At 31.3% G+C, this 25193-nt stretch overlaps 1 protein-coding gene across 3 annotated transcripts in view; it reads left to right on the top strand.

Annotated features, from left to right (window-relative positions):
• Positions 1 to 25193, top strand: part of LOC142322917 (parathyroid hormone/parathyroid hormone-related peptide receptor-like) — a 496010-nt gene that overhangs the window by 459546 nt on the left and 11271 nt on the right. For all 3 annotated transcript variants that reach the window (XR_012755963.1, XM_075362004.1, XM_075362005.1), the window contains exons 6-12: positions 10305 to 10399; positions 11990 to 12152; positions 15638 to 15800; positions 16758 to 16888; positions 18112 to 18197; positions 22468 to 22609; positions 22785 to 23007. Coding sequence is in view for 2 of the 3 variants with exons in the window: in XM_075362004.1 (XP_075218119.1) it covers positions 10305 to 10399; positions 11990 to 12152; positions 15638 to 15800; positions 16758 to 16888; positions 18112 to 18197; positions 22468 to 22609; positions 22785 to 23007 (1003 nt within the window). In the remaining variant the exon portion in view is untranslated. The remainder of the gene's footprint in view (positions 1 to 10304; positions 10400 to 11989; positions 12153 to 15637; positions 15801 to 16757; positions 16889 to 18111; positions 18198 to 22467; positions 22610 to 22784; positions 23008 to 25193) is intronic.

Below are 25193 nucleotides of genomic sequence, written 5' to 3'. Positions count from 1 at the left end.
TGAACATGTAACAATGGGGAAACAAGACTTCAAAAAAGTAAAATAATACAAGTTTGTATTCCTATTGGAAGAGTGTCATTACTCCAGCCAATCGATGATTGTATTAATCGGTCTTTCAAAGCCCATTTGATATATTTTTATTCAGAGTGGATGGGGCTACAATCCATGAGATGACTCCTACATGAAAATGAAAAAGCCGAGTGTCATTAATATGTAAGTGGATCCTGGCTGCATGAGATCTTACTTTAAATGAATTGATTGTAAAGAGCTTCAAGAATGCTGCATTTTTAATAGCGTAGATGGAAGTGAAGACTCTGCTGTATGGGTCGATGAAGATGATCATGCCCCTTCTGAAGTTGGAGATTCAAACAGCGATGAAGATTAAAAAAACTGATAAGAATCCTTCTTCAGATTTACCTTACTAGTGTTTTAACCTGCTTGTCTTGTTGCTACAATAGGATCGTTCTGTTTTTTTTTTGTTTCAGATGTGCCTGCTAGCCACCATGTATTTCTTACAGTGTTCATCAATGTACCGTAATTTTTTATATAATTTGCTATTTAATGACAATTTAATTTTAAAGTACATATTTTAGTATTTAATTTTTATGTTTCAAAAAATAAATATAAAAAAACTACACCATTATTTTTCAGGTGCGCATCGTATTCGAGTAAATATAGTATTTATAATTTTTTTGATGTATTTTGTCAAAACTTAGATGATGTTTTTTAAATCTGGCGTCCACTTTACTATTAACTTTAAAATGCATAAATTTCAACCATTCCAATGAATTTGAAGTTAAATAAATACTTTACGATACGAATATGTTGAATAGATCAATAATGAATGTTAGACTATTACACAGAAAACTATCACACAACTATTACTCAGAAGACTATCACACAGTTTTATTTTTGTAACAATAAAACCCCCATGTACAAAAAAATTAAAAAAAAAATTAGGATTTTGACTTAATGCCAATAATATGAAAATCCTGTTATTCTAATGAGAAATTTATTAGTAGCATTTTTGTTTCAAGAAAATCTATCTACTTCTTTATTGTTAAAAAAGATTGCTTAGTTATTTTATTTAAAGAATTATGTTTGAAGTGATGCTTCTGTGGGTACGATGAGCAGTGTGCACTTGTGCATTTTGGTATGAGGGTGGCGTGTGTGTGTGTGTGTGTGTGTGTGTGTGTGTGTGTGTGTGTTCATGTTCTCACACATGCAAGTTAAGAGTATAAAAAAGAATTTCTACTCTGGTTTATATTAGAAAAAAGTTCACTTAGTTATTTTCCCAAAACATTAAAATTCCTCAGATATTAATGATAATATGAAACTAAAAACCGTTCTTAGAATTCATTTATACTTGTCAAATAAGTTACACCCCAGTACATGGAGATCACTCACTACGAAAAGTTACATCAATCATCTGTACATGTACAGACAGAATAATTAAAACTCTAACATGTACAGCAAGTGCTTCTCATATAGCCAAACTTTTATATTCGCCTGGTGCACTTCAGGAGTGAATGAGACAAGACTTGTCACTTACCCTTTTTTCTGACTAAATATCCATTGCTGATTTTTAAAGTGAAAATAAGTAACTTCATAGACCTGTTATATTCTGAGATACTATTAGATCACAGATTAAATCAACCATGTTTACTTTCATCAATTCAAACTTATTATATAAGAAAATGATATTACAATCAGAATTTTCTTGAATATTGCAGGTAAATAAATAGTTTATATTTAAATAATAATATGATATGTAAGCTGCTACACTTCCCCACTGTTGTGTAATAAATATATATCCTCCTTTGTATGAGGAAATGGCAACAAATTAACACAAGGAGTTGAAATGTAATGTAAGATGCAGACATAAGACACCATTTTCTCTCAAAGGAATAATTTATTTCTCAAATTTGGATTGACTTTAGGCTTGGAAATATTTTACACAGTTATTTAAAAGTAATTTTAAAACATAATTTAGTGTTAACTAAATTTGATGTTAACAGAATTAATTATAACTAAAATAGCAACACTGATTAGGACCCAAATAATATATTCAATTAATAGATACTCTGGGTTATTAATTTAAATGCTACAAATTTCCCAGTACATTTTACATTCATAAAAACCTAGTATAAAAAAGATTGGAAAAAAATAAAAAATTAACTTTACTTATTTATTCATACTGACACTCACAATCATCCAATATTTTTATAGTCTGAAAGTCATAGCATCAAGCCAGACTTTATTTTGAACTCAGGAATTTCCAGATAAAATACAGAGAAATGTATGGAAGCTTATTTAATTTTAGTTATTTTTAAAAGTGTAATTGTATATAAAAATAAGTAACCCAGGTCATTAAATATGCCTGATTCTAAAAACCACCTTTTTTTATATTACGCTCATTTGGATCAAGGAGAAAACTGTTTACTAAATTCAACTTTCTATAACATTAGGAACTGAATGGTAAATATTAATATGCTAAAATTCCTTTTACTTTCATAGTGGTAAAATTACATAACCGTAAGCATAACAAATATCCCAAACAGGCTTATTAAAGAGAATTATGAGAGAAATGGTTTCCTGCTTGCCTTTTTTACTGAGCCATATATACTGTATCAGAATGCCAAGCTCACCAAAATGCAGATGATATTCAGCCCTACAAGCAATACATTTCTGTTCTGTCACTACTGGGACTAGGCATCATTACTCTCAGAAAAAGTAATCCTAACTCTTGAAAGCAAAACTCTTCTCAACTTTTTTTATCCTGAATCTTTTTTAACAAATACAGATTTTAGAAGTCATTTTTGATCTCCAAATGACCTTTGAAGGTCATTTGGAGATCTCATCCAAGGTTAATGAGACAAGTCTTGTCTCATTCACTCCTGAAGTGCACCAGGCAAATGTAAAAGTTTGGCTATATGAGAAGCACTTGCTGTACATGTTAGAGTTTTAATTATTCTGTCTGTACATGTACAGATGGTTGATGTAACTTTTCGTAGTGAGTGATCTCCATGTACTGGGGTGTAACTTATGTGACAAGTATAAATGAATTCTAAGAACGGTTTTTAGTTTCATATTATCATTAATATCTGGGGAATTTTAATGTTTTGGGAAAATAACTAAGTGAACTTTTTTCTAATATAAACCAGAGTAGAAATTCTTTTTCATACTCTTAACTTGCATGTGTGAGAATATGAACACACACACACACATACACACACGCCACCCTCATACCAAAATGCACAAGTGCACACTGCTCATCGTACCCACAGAAGCATCACTTCAAACATAATGAAAGTTCTTTCAACTTTGAAAAAACAATTTTTAGGATAACAGCAATGATATCTAATCTTAAACCAAAATGTTCTTTCAAATAGTAATATTTTCAACTTCTGGTTCCTACTGGAACTGGGTTTTCCAGACCGAAAGTTCATTTTTTTTTAAAAATCCTTCAGAAATAATAAAAGTTTGCACCTTACTGTTCATTCTTTTATGATACTGACTGCCAGAAAACAAGGAAAAAAGTTTGAAATAACATAGTTACATGAATTTCAAAGTCTGTATTTTGTTACAGAATCTTAACTTTTCTTACAATCAATTTTGAATACTTACATTTCATATTCAGTTTATCTTAATACAATAACAACATATCTCAATTTACAATAACATTGCTAAATGATAACATTTTTCTTTTGCACAATATGATATTTAAACACAGGCATTTAAAATATGTATAAGTCTTTAGTGCTCAAAATGAGGTCCACCTTGCAAAATACTCACTTGCAATCTAGTTTGGAAGTTATTAACATTTGTCTAATTTTTGCTAACAAAACTTATTTTCCAACATAGAATCCAAATCTGTGGTCAGAATATACATATTCTATTTTAAAAAATTAACGCGTCTGGATAACTGACTTTTGATGGAAATCAGAAATTGATATTATCAGCAATCGATAGAGCATATCCAATTTACTTAATAAGGAACCATGATTTTTTTCTAAAAAACCAGTTTTTGTAATTTTAAAAGGGGTGGACAAGTGGTTTTGAACACATGTATTGTTGTTTTAATAATATTAAGTAACATATGTAAATTTCATAATCAACTAGCTCTACCCGCCACGCTTCGCTGTGGCACATTGTGGTTGCATGGATGAGAAATGAGAAACAAAACAAAGCATACGTTTCATTGAAGTTTAATTTTGCAATACTTGTGGATATGCAATATTTTTTGTTTTTCCACTGTCTGCGTAGATATAAAGGCTATCTGGTTTGCGGACTCGGGAACACGCACATACAGTTGTCCATGTGAGAAGCAATCCGCATCTAAATCTAAACCACACAATTCTAAAGACTGACCTTGAGCTTTATTGATTGTGATTGCAAATTCCAATCGAATTGGGAATTGCAATCTTTTAAATTAAAATGGTGTATCAGTCGGGATTATGGATATTCGAGAAATGAGGACATCTTCACCTTTGAAAGGCCCCGTTAAAATCGTTGCTTCCACTACGTTATTCATCAATTTCTTAACTGCAAGTCGCGTGCCGTTGCAGAGTTTTGGCTGATTAATATTCCGCAACAGGATAATTGTCATTTTTTGATCGAACCGTTGCTAGAATCAATCTAATGGGGAATGTTTTCCCAGTTCCTCCTGGCGCATCCAAGAAGAAGGTCCCCCCAACTCCGTCATTTATCATTTGCATTATGCGATCATAAATGCCTTTCTGTTCACGCGTTAATTTGGGAATGTTTGATTGGACATGTGACTGAAGATCACCAATGTTGTAACTCTGTTCACGGCGTAAATCCACATCAAATGAAGCAATCGCAGCTCGGGTGGGTGCCGGCATTCCCAAATGACTAAGAACTTTATTTGCAATAGCTAAGCACTTGTCTTCAATATGTATCAATGCTTCGTTGTAAATGCCTTCTGTAAATTCCATGGTCATATTGGTATTTTCTAGGCGTACTCTATGCAAAATATCCTCAGCCATATGCGATCGATATCTTTCCGATAACTCTGTGGGAGATGAAGGGAAGCAAGCGGTCAATATAATTGCGACTAATGCGCGAATTTGGTTTGGATGTGCAGTGTTGCACGCGTCATTAATACATATATCCCACTGTTGGTCGTTTTCTAATAAATTCAGAGCTTGGTGAAAGGCGCAGCTCAATCACGACACGATCACACAAAAGTACCTCGATTAAACAGAATATAATTCAGATTGTATAATAATCTGAATCAGATGCAAGTGGATACGTTTTTTTTTTTTTGTTAATAAACAATGTAATTGGGAACAGGTATTGTTTCACACGTGACTGCGGTAGTCGTTAGCTAGTATGGCGAGTGTTCCCCTCGCTTCCGGCAGATGGCGCGGTCACTGGTACACAGCTGACCATTAAAAAAACTGTTTTCTCGCGGTCGTGGGTATGTGACTGATGCGAAAAATAGATAAAAACAATCTTTGATGCGGGTTATATATTGTGCTAAAATTTGAGCTCAATCGGTGCAGAACATTTTGAGTTTTTGAAGCGTACACTAATTTTTTTTTGAAACGTACACATTTCTATATATAAAGATTTGTGGGCTGCGAAAAAAAGCCCTTAAGTCGTGCGAAAAAACACATCATTTTAAATGCTCACAAAAGCAGAGTATTGCTTACAAATTACAGAATAATTAAACGGCGCTGATTTCAGATGTTAATAAACTGCTAACGTAAGTAGAAGTTGTGCTGCTTCAGTGTACAACGTGATTCTCGAGTATGAATCTACAATTGAATTACGGTCTCCAAAGAAAACAAAACCCCGCAGGTCAATTGAGAAAAAGGTGACATTTTGATAAAAACGAGATTCGTAAAAAAATTACACGAATTTGAATTATTTAGAAATAGTTTAACAATGATATCAAAATGTGGCTTAGTTCAAAAGTAATAATTTTTGAAGAGGTTTCAGTTAATGTTCAATCATTGCAAAGGGTTTCGCGTATTAAAAGTAATTATAGTCGGTATAAAATTGGTTTGACACACAACGCCATATTGGTAAGTCGTGTTTTTATTCGGCTCCTAACGAATATGTTTGCCGGCCTCCGTGGCGCGAGTGGTAACGTCTCGGACTTTAACCGGTGGTTCCGAGTTGGAATCTCGGTCAGGCATGGCATTTTCATACGCTATAAATCATTCATATCATCATCTGAAGCAATGCAAACGGTGGTTTCGGAGTTTAGAAAAAACAAAAAAAAAACGAATACTTACTTGTGTGGTTTCAGTGTTACTATTTGTGAATTTTGTTCTTTGCTTTTACATAGTAAAGAACGCTAAATGACCAAAAAACGACTGTTTGGTCATATATATGTAAAAAAATAACCTAACAAATGATTTTTTGGTAATTATGTAGGGATATTATTTTCTGTGTATTTGGTTATTTTGACTTTTTTTGTTTGCATAGTCTTAAGTCTATCTGGGATATAAGAAAGTTGGGTGTTTTAATTTATTTACTGTAAGTCATCCTTAGTGGCTTTTCCTTTTGTTTTTGTGTTTTTTTGTTTCTTTTTAATAAAATACAGATGTTTTAGCTGTTCAATATAATTCAAAGAAATTTGTTACTTAATCAGTTGTGATTTTGTTTACATTGGCAACGGCCATACGGGCTCTTTGTGATTGGTCGTTGTGTTTGACAGCGGCCAAACCCCTTTGAAATCACTTGTCCATGAAAACAATGATGCAAGAAAGTAATAATGTTGCCTGCTATATGAACCATACCATTGTCCTGCTGAAACCACATATGCTCTACCTGGTCTGCATGTATAGTGTTATAATTGTTGCACCATTTGCATGTTCACTGTTCATGGTTCACTGAAAGAACACTCACTGTTCACAATTCACTGTGCCATAAAAGAATATCATGAAGATTCAGCTACATGAATTTGCACACCAAACACCTGCTTTTTGTCTGTTCAGAGGAGACTCGTGCAGCTGATGTGGATTTTCCATACATCAAATGCATTCACATATCCATCAAGATGGAACCATGACGTGTCAGACCAAAGCCAATCATCAAGTTCTTCCCCATCTGGTATTACAGATGACATGAACCACCAACAGAAAGCTACACGTTTTACAGTGTCTGCAGGCAACAACTTGTGAACAACACAAATTCTGTACGGATGCTCATTACATGAGCAAGTGTATTTTTTGGTATCTGGTAGGAGGAATACCTCTCAGCCATCTCAGGGATTTTTATTTGTAATCTAGTTGGTGAACAATGAAGGTAATAGGGATGTTCCTAATATTTTTAAAGTGAGTACCATGGCAACAGTGCTACCAGATACTCCATTCAAGAATGATCCATTAATTAGTTCTTAAGTCCTATGGAAAAAAAATTCTGTTAATTTGAAAGTGATTGATTTAATATTTAATAATTTTAAATTACAATCATTCATTTTCAATTTTCTATTGAAACAAGTTAGCAAATGATAAATGTTCTACATAAAGTAAAAGGAAACCTGCTGTCCAAAGAAAACCCCCAAAGCCTCCTTTACTTATCCAAAGGAAGATAACCAAATGACATAAAAGAAACTAGATGAGGACAAACAAAACAATTTCCATTAGAAAACTATATTTCAATTATTATTAAGTGTACAAAAATCAATTCTAATACAAACCAGTTTTTTATTTTAAAATACATTACAAATGTTTGAAAAAAAAGTCGGAGTACAAGATCAGGAACTATCAATCTGAGAGTAATACAGGACAATATAGTTTCTTTCTTTGATAATAATGCTATTCATTATAGAGCTAATTTCTGGTGAGAACAGAGTGAAAAAGCTACATCTAGGAATGAATCTTTTTTCTATTTAGCTTTGGAACCACCGTAAGGTATTACTTCAGAGGATGAATGAGGATGGTATGAACGAATGTAAATGAAGCACAGTCTTGTAAAGTCTCAGATTGACCATTCCTGAGATGTATGGTTAATTAAAAAACCCAACCACCAAAGAACACTGGTATCCATGATCTAGTTCAAATCTGAATAAATGTAACTGTCTACTAGGATTTGAACCTTAGAACTCTCAACTTCGAAATCAGCTGATTTGCGATGATGAGTTCACCAACAGACCAACTTGGTGGGTTACTTCTAGGGATGAATGGGTGTGCATAATATAAATATACTATTTATTAAACATATTTTAATTTTTAGAAACTACTGCCACGTTTTAAGTTTTACTTGATTTTAAATTCCTTTCTTTTACCCATTTTTACTTCTTTATTTTTTCCTTTTTATTTAGCAGTTCAAATTAATAATACATTAATTAATACAAGTTAATAATACATTCTTTTTGTTATTTTTATTTTGTGGAACATAAGAAACTATTGTTCCCTCCTTTCGATAACCAAAGATACTTGAAAAGGAATCTCTGCTTTTAAGTTCCTTTGGAATTTGCCACTTATTTTTTTTTATGGTTCCTACGTATGATAACCTATATTTTTCAGATAATTCTTGTAGAAGAGAAACATCTGAAAACCAATTGTCAGCCGTCACATTGCGGCCAGAATTACGGATAGGAAGGATTAGTCTTTTGACGACATCTATGCTCTTATTACTAACCTGAAATTGTCCTTCAGGTTGTTTACCAGTGTAGATCTCTAAATTGCACGTGTAATACATTTTAGAGTCTACGACTGCAAAAATCTTTAGGCCATATTTAGCAGGTTTTGACGGAATGTATTGCATAAAAGAGCACCTGCCTCTAAAAGCCTCGAGTTTTTCGTCAATAGTTACATCAGCACCTACTGAGTAAGAGGACTGACAATTTTTTTTTTACAAATTCAGTAAATAATTCTCGTACTGGAGCCAAACGATCAACTTGTCTTCGCTGTTGACGAGTTTCTAGGTCGTCAAACCGCAAGGATCTAAGTAAGAAGCGAAACCTGCGAACACTCATAGTTAGTCGGAGTATTTCTATTCCGAACCCATCGGAGTCCCACAAATCGTCCAGGTTCTTCCTCCCTGCTTTTTCCATTCCTGCAATGTATAGCAGTCCTATGAAGGCCTTGATTTCTGTTGTATCCGTTGGCAATGCATCCCTTTCCCGTGAATAATTTGCACGTATTCGATCGATAAACTTGTTTGTTGAAGTGACAATCATTTCTAATATTTTGTCGTTAAAAAAACAATACCATGTATTGACGATGCTGTGAATGTTTTTGGCGTTTCCTATAACACCTGGAAGCCTTACTAACAAATTGCGATGATTCGTTTTCTTCCTATTACTGTATGGCGTTTTTTTTCCAAGAGAATGATTCTATTATCTTGTTTCCTTTTTTTCGGTTACAAATGTATCTGTCCATATCCTCTTCATCCGTCTCTGTTTCGGTATCGCTTTGCTCTGTGTTAGAGTCATCTTCCCGATGTTCTATCTCTTCCTCGGCGTCCGTTTCATTTTCCTCATTTTCTATGTCATAAGTAGGCTCAAATGGCTGTTCTGAACACGTTCTTAGAAAAGATTCACCATCCGCATGGTCAAATAAAAGTTCATGGATTCGTGCAACATCCTCAGGATTATTAATATCGAATATTTTTTTTGATGACATTTTGCCCCTAGAAGAAAAAAAGTAAAGTTATTAGCAAAGGTAAAAAATAAACATAAAAATTATAGAAATATAGATGAAACTTTTTTTAATACATAATAAGTCGCTAGGATCTGGGAGATCCAGAGTATATAAATGTCAGTAAACAAAACTTTTTTAATAATTTAATAATTGTACACATAAATAAATTAACACAACATAGAATAATACAAGAAAATTAAATTAAATTAATAAAAACTACTATACTTACAAATTAGGTCGCTTGGTATCTGTGAGATCCAATTGTTTAACAAATGAACAGAGGCAGACGCGGTGAAGGTCACTGCACTACTAACGTATTTGGCCCTTTGAGTGGGGAGGATACACGGAAAGAGAGCACAGCGCGCCCATGCGATTAAGAGACAAACCAAATAAATGAGTTGGTGGATCTCTCAGATCGGGCGCGACCATCCGAGTGCCCGACCAGTGGCCGACCATCCGAGTATGTTATGTAAAAAGATAAAGGAAAAATTAAACATTGAGTTAAACTCCAAAAACATTTACATATATGCTACATCTCATTATAATCAAAGTATTACATATTATTATAATCTGATACTAATAATTATATATATATGTTACTAATAATAATAATATATGTTACATATAATTATATGTTTACATAATAATTATATGTTACTAATCTTTATACATTTTTTACAGAGATATATTCCGATTGTAAAGACAGTATCACAAATTGGTTACAGTGTGTCATTAATAACACTGATTGTGGCATTCAGCATATTAGCAACATTCAAGTAAGGTTTATTTTGTTTATATTAGCATAATATAACAAGTATATTAAACAAAAATACATTTTAATATTATGTAACTACATGATGTGTTGTCTGGAGAAACAAATTTGTAAATTTATAAATGGTATCATAATGATGATAGTGTATGCTCCAATTTTTATTCCAATGTAGTTGGTTTTGTTAACAAATGTCGATACACAATATATTTATAATATATAGTTATCACATACAAACACACACACACACACACACACACACACATACACAAAACAAAACACACACACGCAGTAGACATACTGTTCTATCAATTATTACATTTACAACTAAACAAAAGAAGCCTGAAGATTTGGATGGGTGTAAAAGCAGCAAGCTTGAGTGGGATTTGAGCTTAAAACCTTTAAAATGAAAGGTGTAGATGCTGTCACTCAGAAAGGTTGGGTTGTACTGATATTATAATTCACTATTAAAATATTTTTATGCATATAATAACTTTTGAAATTACAAATAGTGCTTGTTAAAATATTGGTATACATTTGACAAAGTGTGAACTCAATTAAATTTGTGCAAACAGGCATACAAAATTTATACTCATGTAATACAATTTATATTCATGAAAAATCTCACAAAGACATACTGCAGAAGAAAAATTATGAGGATATATCAGAAAATCATAATGACAAATGAAATAGAATTAGAAATAAAAATTGCTGGACTGTTGAATGATTGAATATGCTATACTAAACTTTTTATGCTATTAGCCCATTCCATGAAGAGATATGCAAATATTTATACATAATTGTAACAAAATAAATTTTTACCAATCTGCCAAAATTTGTTTATGAACAATGGGCTTTATTAAGAAGTATTTTCTAAAATAATAAAAAATAAATCAGCTTAGAATACAAAAATTGCACTCATATGTGTAAAAATGAAACAGTTAACACTTTATGCTATAAAAGTATTGTTATTCAAAAACTATCAACTTTTAAAGAATAAACTGATCAAATTTTATATATATAATTTTTTCATTACTCTTTTGGCTATCTTCAGTGAGAGGTACGGCGATATATTTATTGTGGTTAAAACTGTGTCAGATTTATTTGTGTCTGTTCAAATAATTGAGCAATGCAATTCAAATTTGGCATGCTTTCAACAAATTCATGCCAAACAGAAATATGTTTACCAAATAAAAATAAACAACCACCTGATGACAGGATCAGCAGCACCAGAACTAAAGATGGTTGTAAGAGCAACTTAAATGTTACAATGTTAGGTTTGAAAATATTACATTATTAAATTTAGTTTGGTTTATCAATTAAAAATCTGATAGTTATATAGGATATGACATTTTGATCAAATTTTTTTTTTATATATATGTATCATATATTTCATGTAAAAATAAATATTGAAAAAGGTATGATGTACCACATAACTTCCATGGATTATTTTTTATTCAATTAAATAATGCCAGGTTCAAAATGTAACTTAAATGAAAATAAATAAATAATTATATTTCATTTTTCTTAGAATAATGAAGCAAATATAATGAAATTCAATTATGTATATAAACTATTTACCTTCATTTTATTTCAGAGGTTTACGATGTCCACGCAACAAATTGCACATGCATCTATTTTTATCATTCATGTTTAGAGCATGTACTACATTATTTAAAGATGTTGGTACAGCATCAATGCCATCAAAATTGACAATAGCACCATCTGCTGGAGGAATGGTATTAGTTCATCAACACGCAGTGAGTAAAGTAAAATAACTGTAAATTTAAAAAAATTTTTAAGGTAACTGTTTATTTTTAATTTAAATAAATTTAAGCTGAAACCAAAACACAGTTATAATCACTTGTTATTTTGATGAAAAAAGAATATTCACCATAACTCTTTGCAAAATAAATAGAATAAGCAAGATTACTTACAGGATGTGATTACAGCAAATCATTCAATTTCTTGGACCTCGTCATGTCTAACAAATGCTCTTTCAAAATTTTTTAGAAAACCTGCAAATCCCGAACTTATTCAGAAGACATATAATCACCACTATACAGTACAAACATTGTCATCATACCTACAACAGTGGATGACTATAAAGAAGAACCCAATACATTCAAATATTTAACATTATGAATTTTTAAACAAAAATCTAAACCAAATTTATTAGACAGTATTTAAGTTTGCATCATAATGTTATTATTTTCTCTATCTGTTTTCAAAAACTGGTCCTGGTGTTCTCATTCTGCTGTCAGTTAATATGTTTTAAGTTACAAAAAATCATATTTAGAATGAGGTCAAAACTTGTGTTGCATTTTAAATTATGTCTGTTCATTTTATGTATCATTGATGTGAGCCTTTCATAATATTTAACTATGTTAAGATGCAATCCATTTTTATGTAGCTATAATGTATCAAGATCAGGTAAATGTTGATGTACTTTAAGTTTACATCTATGAGGTAGTTGGCAAATGTTAACTCTGTCAACATTTAACTCTTATCGGTTATGTTGTAATGGAATGATTTTTTTAAGAGTTCATTATATGTGTTGAAACTATATCCCATTTGATCAGTGAATAACATTTTCCAGCTGGAGAAGTTTATTTTACGCATACATCTCCCAAGGACATTATTATTATTATTATTTTTATTATTATTATTATTACCAGGAGATCATTGCCAGGGAGGAACAGAATAGTGTGTTCATCACCTGGCAAGAGACCTGGGACCATGAGACCAGAGGACAATGGACTGCAAGACTTAACCCTCTGGTCAAAGCAGTGGTATGGAGAGATGGAGTACTATGTGACCCAGTTTTTAGCAGGTCACAGGTACTTCTTCGCTTATCTCCATGCCATAGGGAGAGTACAGTCTCCTCACTGCTTCTATATCCCTGGGAATGACACCAAGCATACCTTTTTCAGTGTGCTCAGTGTGGCCGGCAGCAGATGGAGGGACACTAGAGGCTCTCAGAGCATCTGTGCATAAATGCATTTTCACCTACCACCCAAAAAAAAAAAAAAAAAAAAATCATTATTATTAAACAGTTGTGTTCTGTGTGAATTAGTTCATTTTCTTCTTTGTTCTAAAGGCTACATGAAGTTTCTTGACCACAATATCATAACTGCAACCAACAGAATTTCTTTCAAAGTATTCAGAAAGCCAATGACAGACACTCATTTATAACATCTCAGACCAGCCAATCTCAAACAAATTATCTGTTTTTAGAAGTGATCCACAGTCTGCTAAACACACCCACATCACCTAAAGGTTGTATCAGCATGCTCGAAACTTATATCTAGCACAAACAAATAGGTATAAAAGCTACAGTGTGGGTATCACAAAAAAAAAGAAAATGGAACTAACCATTATATACATGTAACACAATCTGCAAAAGCCCCTGGAATACACCAATTCTACTACTCTAATTGTAAAATGTTCTACACAGATTAAACAGAATAAAGCTTTAAAGAATCAATTATCACATAAAAGCCCTCCATAGCAACACAGTCAACATTTGTCAACCACCTCATAAATATAAATCATACATCTACCAGCAATAATACTTGATGTGCTTCTTTGATGAGATTCCATGCTTTGAACAGATTCAGAAGAACAGAACATTCAAATTATAATTCTTTATGACTAAAAAAAAAATAATCCAACTGATAGCAAGGTGAGAACATCATTCTCACTGATGAACATCTAAACTATTCTCTTAGATTATTAACTGTGGTATTCCTCTTCTTCACATAACAATAAAAGTACATCTTTAAAACAGTCAAACGTTATGAAATACATAAATATAAAAACACACTAAATGATCAGAGATGATTTAAGTCAATGAAATTTATGCCTGGTGATTTCATGAATATCCTTTACTGCTTGGATCTTAAACTCAGCTCAGATTTTGTCATATGAGAAAGTCCCTTTACCTTGAGAGGAGTTAAGAAACTCAACAACTTAAAGATGCAGATACATGTTATTTAATTTTGAAAGTTAGTTAAAGTTTTTGTCATCTTGATGTTTAAGAATTTTAACAAGAATATCATCAGAACTCAACAATTTAATAGATTTCAGTCTGCCAAACATCTCTCAACAGTTAATCATATCCTTTCATAAACTAAAAAGGAGATGTGTTTTTATAGACTGGCCTTCTTCTATCTACCTACTAAAAGTCATGGACTTGGTTTGTACTTTACTGGTTAGATAAATCTAACCAGTGTTTTCATACCTTCTTTATTTTAGATTGTTTTGAGTGACCCTCAATTACATAACAAAAGTAAATTTGAACCTAAAGTGTTGGTCAGACAAAAGACAGCAAATTAAGGACTCAAGGTAGCGTTATTATTGCCTACCCAGCTGGGAGTGGCTTTTAATTGGATTCATCACAGTGCCTAGCAGATTCATTCAAGAATTACTAGCAGCAATAGATCCATACATGCATCAACTCAATATAACTCTTAGGTTAAGGTTGTAGTTTGAAAATGTAACAGTATGATGTAATTTGTGGTTGCAGTATGTTTATGGTGGGAAGAAACACCACCAACCAGCCTGAGTCACTGAATAGTCTCCCTGTACTCTCAAAATTTATTTTAATATAATGTTTATTTTAAAATGTGGTCAAAATGTAAAAAAGATATCAAATTTGATGTGTATAGAAACAGTTCAGATTTAGTATACTTTTCAATCGCATCCAAAAAATATTTTCTTGATTTACAAAAATCTGTGAGCAATAGCATCAGCTGATCAGCTGATGCCATCATGAAAAATAGACAGTAAAAATGGCCACAAAATAAACTGAATATTATGGCATGAGTTTAAAAAATATTACATTAGAATAGAGTTGGTTTGGTTTGCCATTAAAATTAATTCCTATTTTAAATGTTATACTGGTGCTTTTGCAGCTTGGTAATTAAAGGTTACAACCATTAAATGTAATCAGATATTAACCATACATTTGTCACAGCAATTAACTGTTTTGAAAAAATTTCACAATTTTAGGATTAGTAATTTTTAATAGTAGCAAAAACAACATTTCTACTTATTGAATAATTTACTCGTAATCAGTAATACTGCACATAATTCTTTTCATTTATTCAGTGTATGAATAAATGAAACACAGTAGATAATGAGTTATTAGTGACAGTATCATTATTTTTACCTAAATAAAGTTTAAATGCTACACCGTTTTAATTAACATGTACTAGATAATACTTTTTTCTTCATTTTTTAGGAGGACTGGGCTAGTTGTAGAGCAGTTACAAGTCTATGGCAATACTTTTTACTGGCTAATTATTGTTGGATTTTAATGGAAGGACTTTATCTACATAATCTTATATTTTTAGCATTATTTACAGATTCATCATCCATTGCATTATATATTATATTGGGCTGGGGTAAGTTTAAAAAATATTCTTTCTTAATATGATTGCAATAAGTATTCAATTTTTTTTTTTTTTGTAATTATGATTTATAAGGAATGGTGTTTAATAAGAATATAGTGGTGATTTAGACAGGTTTTATGTTAAATACTCACTTTTGATTACACTTCAAGATACTATACAACTTTTTAGTCAACCATCCATTTTGTTTTAATTTTATAAAAGTGATAATTTATTTGTTACTTTCTTTTTGTTAATATTTCTTCTGTTACTCTTTCATTTAGTTTTAGTCTACTTCTTACTAATTCCCCTGTATCTACCTGTTATGATTGTTAGCAGTCAAACTGAATAATTAATTTTAATTTCTATTTGTTTGTGGACAGTTTTTGAGCATTTTCTATTTGCAATTTTATTTCTTTATCTTTTTATCATAGCTCATTATTAGTATTCCAAATTATTAGTTTATTATTTCACATATATAATGTCAATCTTGTCCTTTTTCTTTTCAGCTGCCTTGTAACAAGTCATTGATCTAGTTACAGTTCAGTAATACCTAGCCTGAACAGAGTACTTAATTGAATATTAAAAGACTAGAATACGTTTGGAACAATTCAAGTAGGATAAGTTATTCCTTTACTTGAATTGAACCTAAATCTGCAGCACTTCTAAAACAACTTACAAAAGATTCTCTTCAAAACATCCTCCAGAGGTTATTTTAAACTATGGCTGAGTAAAACTACTAAGAAAAAAAATATAAAGAAAAGTGATAATTGAAAATTTCACTCAGAAAAAAAACTTAGTTTAATTAGTTATTTTAAAAATATTTAAGTTTTCAGTAAAAATCACAATTTAAGCAATCTTTTTTTGCAATTAGTAATTTGTTTCACAATATAATTTATTCACAACTTTCATTCTGATGTTTCTCAACAACAATTCATTGTTCAGAATTTAATTTCATAGTTTTTTTTTCAGGTTTACCAGCATTGTTTGTAATGCCATGGGTCTTCATTCGAGCCACGTGGGAAAATACTCTTTGTTGGACAACTAATAGTAATCAGTATTACTTTTTGTTAATAAAAGGACCTACTACAGCATCCATATTGGTGTGTATTCTATATTACTCATAATTTAGTTAAATTTATGAGCAATTTTTACCTGAATTTTCTCCTGAGTTTGTGGGTAGAATCATAAACTCTGGCTAAATCTGTATGTACCAAGCTATGAAATAATTTAGTTCCACCTGCTTTAGCTTGTATTTTATTACTGGAGTAATTTTGTTCTCCTATGAGAAAAAACAAAATGAAATACAAGATACTATAACTTTCTGGTCATTATTAATAAATAAAAGTATAATATTGCTGAAACCAAATATATTTGACTTAATAAAAAAGACAATTAGAAACACTTCATTCTAATCTTCTTTGGTTAACCTGAATTTTATTACGGAAATGGCTGTGGCATTTTCATGAGTGATTTGTATCATGTGTTAGGTTACTTACAATCTAACACCAACCCACCACCCACTCACAATCTAACACCACCACTTACAATCTAACACCATCCAACACCATCTAACTAGACCAACTACGGGTAGGGTGGGTGAACTCAACATTGCAAATCAGCTGATTTCGAAGTCGAGAGTTCTAAGGTTCAAATCCTAGTAAAGGCAGTTACTTTTATATGGATTTGAATACAAGATCGTGGATGCCAGTGTTCTTTGGTGGTTGAGTTTAAATTAACCACACGTCTTAGGAATGGTCGACCTGAGACTATACAAGACTACACTTCATTTATATTCATACATATCATCCTCTGAAGTAATACTTTATAGTGGTTCCGGAGGCTAAACAGAAAAAAAAAGGTTACTACAACCATTATGTTATGGTATCCACACACACATACAAACATACCTAACCTATATTCAATTTATAATATTTAATTTTTGGTGTTTTTGTTACTGAAGATTTATAATTAGAGTAATAAATGAATTGTGTAAGAAATCTTCAAACATAAAATTCAAGTTTTATGAATTTTTATTTTAGTCAAGGAATATAATGACCAACTCAGTCTTCATTGTTAGTTTCAATGGTTCATCATTCCTTTTACCTAGAATGCCAACACTACCCTTTAAAGCCAATATAGGAAGAAAAGACCTAACAAGAATGGACTGACATTATACAGAAGGACATCTAATCTTTTTAGTTAAGTTATCATTGACAGTATTCTGGTAATGACTCTACTCTTGTAAAGTGTTAATCATTTTACAAAATTAAAAAAAAGTTTAACAAGTTTTATCATATTGATCATTGAATTTATTTGTTTTCAGATCAATTTTGCTTTGTTTATAAACATTGTAAGGGTTTTACTTTCTAAACTACAAGCTTCAATCTATGAAGAAAATAAAAAATTCAGGTAAGAAATTATTTTTTGCACCTACACCTGTATGTGAATTTATATATATATATATATATATATATCTTGTTTTTATTTTGTCATTTTAATCTTCTCAGTCATGAAGCTCAAATCTTAGTGTTTTATTAATCTTATATATACACAAAAATGAATGTTTGTTTGTTTGTCCCATATGCATTTTTATTGAATTCATTCGATTGCAATGAAACTTTTGTGAATTGTGTGCACACCCGTGAAGGTTTCAGAATTAGTTTGGACCCACTAGGTGGTGCAGGGGTCGACATATTTTGAAAAATTGTATTTATGATCCAATTTGGCTCGTATTCAGAATATATATTAGATATTTTTACAAAAGATGGATCTGCTAGGTGGAGCTGGGGTCGAGATATTACGGAAAATTGTATTTATGGTCAGATTTGGCTCATATTCAGAATATATATTAGTTTTGTGAAAAGAAATAATTTTGTAAATGGGAAGAAGGGAAAATGGAAAGAGGGGAAAGAGTGAAGATTGGAAGAGGGAAAAAGGAAAGATTAAATTTTATGATGGTCTGTAATGTTCAGTTTTTTAATGTTTTACCAAACTTTCATTTGTGTTGGTTTAATATATATATATATATATATATACTCAAATCTTGTAATATTGAAGCATTGCCAGGTCAGCTAGTTTATTATAAAATACTGAACTAAATTAAAATGAAATGAAGTGTACATTTCAGGGAACATACCTTTGTCAAAGAAACGTTTTTTTCAATAAAAGTAAACTTAAGGGTCTACAACATTATTTTCTAAAGTGGTTTCTTTCTCCTTAACTAAATTTTAATACATTTAACTTTGCAACATCACAATGTCTACATCTGATACAATTATTTCTGAAAATGTAAAAAAAAACTGCAAATATATAAAAAGTTGTAAGTTGTATAAATATTAAATTATATTTATTATTATTTCATCTTCTTTTCACTACTAACTACAATATTATCACAAACAAATTTTTTTGCCACTTAAACAGATTCTGAAAAGGTTTCAAATATGCAGGGGATTGTATTAAAACAATATTAGCATTAACAGAGAAAATTAACAAATTATGCAAAATCAGTATTATAATTGTTCCAAAAAAAAGCTTGTTTTTGAGGAGCTATATCTTATAAGCCACTTGATGAAAATATTTAGTTTTATATCATAAACCTTGTTCTTTGCTGGATTAATTTTTAAGTTTCAAATTACTTTTAAAAATAACCCGCAAGAATGATGACAAATTGTACGTGAAAAGAACTCTGTTTTTCATATTATCATGATGCAGTGAAAACTGTATTGAGCATAGGTTCAAAAAGTTTAATTTTTTTAACCTGGTTAAGTTTCACTTTCATCAGATAGTAATAATTTTAAATAACATAGACCACCTTAGTGATATAGACAATAACTTGCCTGCTGAACCAAAGATCCTCCATTTGTTCCTGGCAAAATTAATAATAAGCCAACCCCAACATAATTGGTAGGTAGTCACCTTAGTAATTGATGTGTTAAATGAATCTGGGGGTTAAATGTTTCAACATTAATCATAAATTAAGCTTACTAGTATTACTGCAATTAATTCATTATATTTAATTCATTCTACTTTTTTTTGTGTTTAGCAAAAAATAATTAATTAGCTTTCTTAACAGCAGCTTATTTTCACTGTATAAGACTTAAAATTAACGTGGTTAATTCTCTAAAACACTTTTAATTCAATGTTAAATGTTAATTTTACAAATTATCTGTAAAAACGTTTTCATGAATATTTGTAATTACTTACTTCAAAATTTTATTATTTACATTGAGGTGTCCCAAAAATAAACTGAGAAACTTGAAGATACGTTCTACTGGTGGAAATAATGTAAAAATTTCATATAAATATAGGTCCTGTTAACGCTTTGTTTTCGAGTTACAGCTAACGAAAGATCTCACCTGGATTTCAGAACTAATAAAAATAAGCCTTACTGTAATTTTTGGGACCCAAATTAAGGAGTAAAGTTGGTGGTTTCTAATGTAATTTGAGCAGGGTATTAAAATAAAACAGGTTCTAGAACTGTAACTCTAGTAGTTTTTAAGATATCCGATGTAAAACACAAAATTTGGTGTTGAAAAACAAGTGTTTTTAGGTTTGTAGTACAATACCTTTGTTAAATGACTAATAAATGCGGAATATTTTTAACAAAACTTGTAGAGAATTTAATTCTGAGAAAATTAGTGCAAATACAACCAATAAAATGTAAATAAAAACCTTCAAAATTTGTTTTTTTATTGAAGCAAAACAGACAAAAAATCGTATTAATCTATCTCAACCCGAAAAACATTCTTCTGTGAATCAACATTTACGAATAAAAGGGACATTTTCAAGGTGTTCATTTTTGTTGAACACCAAGTAAATCATCATGTTAATGATGAACATCATGCAATTCAGAATATTCAGCATAGCGCCCAAACACTAGTACAAGGCGAATTTCACGACATACGGTTTGCCAAAAAACAGTGTGGCACATTCTAAGGAAGGAAAATCTTTATCCTTCCCATCTGCAGAAGGTTCAAAATTAGCGCCCAACAGATTGCTCCCAGCAGTTAAACTTGTGTTGTTGGCTTCTAGACAACGCTGATAAAGTAAATCAATTTTATTTACTTAAGTAAAAGCTTTTATAAGAAATGGAGTCTTAAATTCTAACAATATTCATTTATAGAGCAAAGACAATCCACATGGTACTGTGGAAATTAGTTTCTAACATAGATTCTACATTAATGTTTGGTGTGACATTATTTATGACAAAATTCTGGCGCCATTTGTTTTCAATGAAAACCTTACGGGAGATCCATACGTTCATTTCTTGAAAAATAATTTTCCGGCTCCTTTGGAGGATGTACCTTTACAAACTGGATTGAAAATTATTTTCACGATGGTGCAACGCTACATTTGTCTTTAGTAGCTAGAAATCAGTCAAATGCTAACTTCTTAAACTGGATTGGTTGTGGTGGACCAATCGATTGGCCACCACGATCACCTGATTTAATGCCACTAGATTACTTCATTTAAGGCCATATGAAAACAATAATATACAAACAAAAGGTTAATTCTAAAGAAGAATTACTCATTAAAATACTAAATTCTATTGAATTTATATGATATGATGCTGAGGTGAAATGGAAAGCCACCAGAAATATTTTACATCAGGCAAAGTGCATTGAAAAGGAGGGAATCTCAAACAATTACTGTAACTGAGGCTTGTTTTCTTTACAAGTTTTATTATTAGATATTCCGCACTTACTAGTCATTTAACAAAGCTATTGTACTACAAACCTAAAAAAAAAATTTTTTTTCAACACCAAATTTTGTGTTTTACATCAGATATCTTAAAACCTACTGGAGTTACAGTTCTGGGACCTATTTTAACCTAGTTCCCATCTCAAATTACATAACAGACCACCAAATTTACTCCTTAATTTGAGTCCCAAAAATTACAATAGTGCTTCTTTTTATTAGAAGAGATGATAAATGGGCGAAATCTATTGTTAGCCGTAACTCAAAAGCAAAGCGTTTCCAGACCTATGTTTCTATGAACTTTTTTCATTACTTTTACCAGAATATGTTCTTATTTCTTTGTGGGACACCTGTAGTTACTAATTATTAACAGACTATACCATGTGGACGTAATAACTTCTAATTTGTAAAATTTCAACTCGAGAATGTTATTGCAGTGTGAATTTTCATGAAATAAATATGAAATACATCATCTATTGCTTGATGACATTTAGAGAATGAAAATTTGTAGAAAGAAAATGCTAAATCATAGATATCATTTTCTCTAAGCCAAAAAACTGAATGCTTAAAACTCAAATAAGATATGAAAAATGGCTTTAAAAATTTGTTGAAAATAGAGGTAATTTCTAATTGTTATGTGAATGATAACAGATAATAAAAACCTATCTAAAAATGTATAATTTGTGTTAATCTATGTCAAGGTATAATTAGGCTAAGTTTATATTTATGCACCGAAGTCCATGCCAGAATGGCCTGAGGAAGAACTTTTCATCTGGAAGGTTCTGGGTTTGAATCCTGATCACACATGGTATTTTTCACATACTAAAATTCTCTGTATTAGATTCTCTTGCAAAAACTTTAAACTTATATTGTGAAATAAGCATTTAAATAAGACAATAATAAAAAAGTAATTACGTCACTTAAGTTTGATAAATAAAATATCTAAAATAATGATTAATGTTCTTTTATGTTTCATCTGTAGAAAATGGGCTAAATCCACTTTGGTATTAGTTCCACTGTTTGGTGTACATTATGCAATATTTATTGGTATGTCATATGTGGAAGGTAACCCAGAACTTGAAGTAGCCTGGCTTTTTGGAGATCAACTATTTGCATCATTTCAGGTAGGTAGATAGTAGTTAGGATACTTTTTTCAATTTCTGTAAACAATTCTTGAATAATGTGTATTTATGTTTATATACTGAAAAATTTCTAATAATTATTAAATTCTATCGAATAATCAATGAATTGTAAATGTTTATTTCAAAAAATTGATTATCTTTATTTATTTATTCATAGGGATTCTTTGTAGCTGTTCTCTACTGTTTTTTAAATGGTGAAGTCAGAACAGAATTAAAAAAGAAATGGAGACATTGGTATCAAAGTCCATATAGTAGGCGTAACGCAGGCGATAATTACAATATACAAACAGCAGTGATGTCATGTTTGCAGTTATTATATCCTGGCAGTAAACAACGCTTCAATAACGTTCATGGACTACAAAGTTATGGTAAAAATGAAAGTATGTATTTTTTAAAATTATTATCAATATTTATACTATTACCTAGTAAGCTAAACCCTAACTCAAATAAGTAGACCAGCCTCATGATATTCTAACAATTTCAAGGAAAAAAACAGATTTTTTGCAGATTTCATTTTTAACTTGGCTTACAATTAATCATGTGGTACAGAAATTTTAAGTCCTTGTGTGTGCTGCACACATAACTTATATTTATTCAATAAAATGGTTACCAAAACTGAATATTAGGGAGTAGCTACTCCATTTTGCAGATAAATCTTTTATCTGGTTATTCAAATTTTCACAGATTTGGAAAAGTGTGGTTAATTAATCCTGTCTACTTAGTTTCTACCTCTTAATTCAGAAAACACCATTCATCCCTATTCACAGCTATTGTTTTCCAGTCCTATTCCTAAGTGATATTAATAATAATTGCTTTCCTTGAGAGTAATAATGTTCATTATAAATCCAGTATCTGTAGTAAACAAGGTAAAGTTATCACTTACATTGCTGATTATATTTTTTCTTGGTATATTGGTATATAACAGTATCTGTTGCCAAGAGAAAAAAGCAACAATAAACTACTTCACTCGTCAATCTCCTTAATATTTTTGTCATGTTATGTATGTTTTTCTAAAGAATCTCATTTCATTTTTGAAGTAACTTTTATCTTGAGTCAGGCAACCTACCCCATCTACTAGCAATACAATCATATATCACTTAAAAGAAAATTTCTATCCTAACTAAGCCCCATGTCCCAAGGTCATTCTATTTTGTTTTCAGCTTGCAGGACTGTGTTATGCATGGCTTTTCCATCCTACCATATGCTTTCACCATTGTCCAAGAAATATCATCAGCATAAAGTTCTTGCATTCCAATAAAATTTAAATATCATCAATTTTCCTGAATTTTTTCTGCTTGAAATAATCCTGTCTCTGATTTGAGATGTACAAATAGTTTCTTTAAGTTTTTTGAAAGGCTGTCAACCTTGTCCAACTGCTAACTTAGAATATTAGGGACTTTTCTGCTGTTCTTAACCAAGATCCTATTGTTAAGGTGCCAAACACTCACTTTTCATCCTTCCCTACATGAGACAGGATTTACCAATTCTGTACATTAATTCTTAATATTTATTGGTTGTATGTATGAGAGTCGTTCAATGATTAAACAGACAAACATTTTTAGTGAAGGAAACGCTTCATGCAGGAAATTGAAACTTTTGTAAGTGTTAGTAGCCAACCTTGTGAAGTGTTAGTCAGATGTTTGATTAATATTTACTTAAACATAACCTCTAAAGTCTTAGTTTTAGTTTTGATTGCGTGTCTGCTCAAATAAAGTAGTTTTGAAGAACAGCATTCTGTTATCCGATTTACATGTTTGGAAAGCGTACAACTGTAGAAATATTCTCTTGGATGAACAAACAATACGGCAGTAAGTGCATGAACCGTGCGAGTTTTTAAGCGTGGTGAAAAAGTTTAAAAGAGGCAGCAAAAGCGTAACCGATGAGCACCACTCCAGGTATCTGGTAACAGTGTCGACCTCAGCATTAGATTCTCGTATTGATTCACTTATCCAAAAAGATCGATGACTTTTTTCAAATTGCTGAAAAATGTTGAGTAAGTGTTAGAAGACATCACTCCATCATTCAAAACAAACTGAACTACCGTAAGACTTATGCAAGGTGGGTTCCCTGACAGCTTACCGTTCATTAGAAAGCAGAAATATTTCACATCTGCACCGAACTCAAAAATTGTTTCAGTAACGAAGGTGATGCATTTTTGGATAGGATTTTAACCTGTGATGAAACTTGGATACATCATTTTGGAGTCTAAGCATCAAAGCATGCACTGCAAACACCTTGAATCAGCTGACCCTAAGAAATTCAAAACGTAACCATCAGTTGGTAAGGTCATGTTAACTATCTTTTGGAGTGCCAATGGTCCAATTTTCTATGATTATTTGGAGGAGTGAAGCACAATAAACAGCCTATACTACTCAGCTATGATTGAGAACAAAGTCAATCCTGCGTTGAAGAGGAAATGTTCGGGATGGCATTGGAAAGGCGTGCTTCTTCAAGACAATGCTCGACCTCATATAGCACAACTGCCGCTGGAAACTATTGGGAAAGTGGTTTGGAAACTCCTACCTCATTCACCTTTTAGCCCTCACCTTGCCCCTTTGGATTTTTA

The sequence above is a fragment of the Lycorma delicatula genome, chromosome 4 (genome assembly GCF_047948215.1).
Source record: "Lycorma delicatula isolate Av1 chromosome 4, ASM4794821v1, whole genome shotgun sequence".
NCBI lineage: Eukaryota > Metazoa > Arthropoda > Insecta > Hemiptera > Fulgoridae > Lycorma > Lycorma delicatula.
The sequence above is the reverse complement of the archived record's forward strand: the minus strand, read 5'-3'. Positions and strand labels throughout refer to the sequence as shown.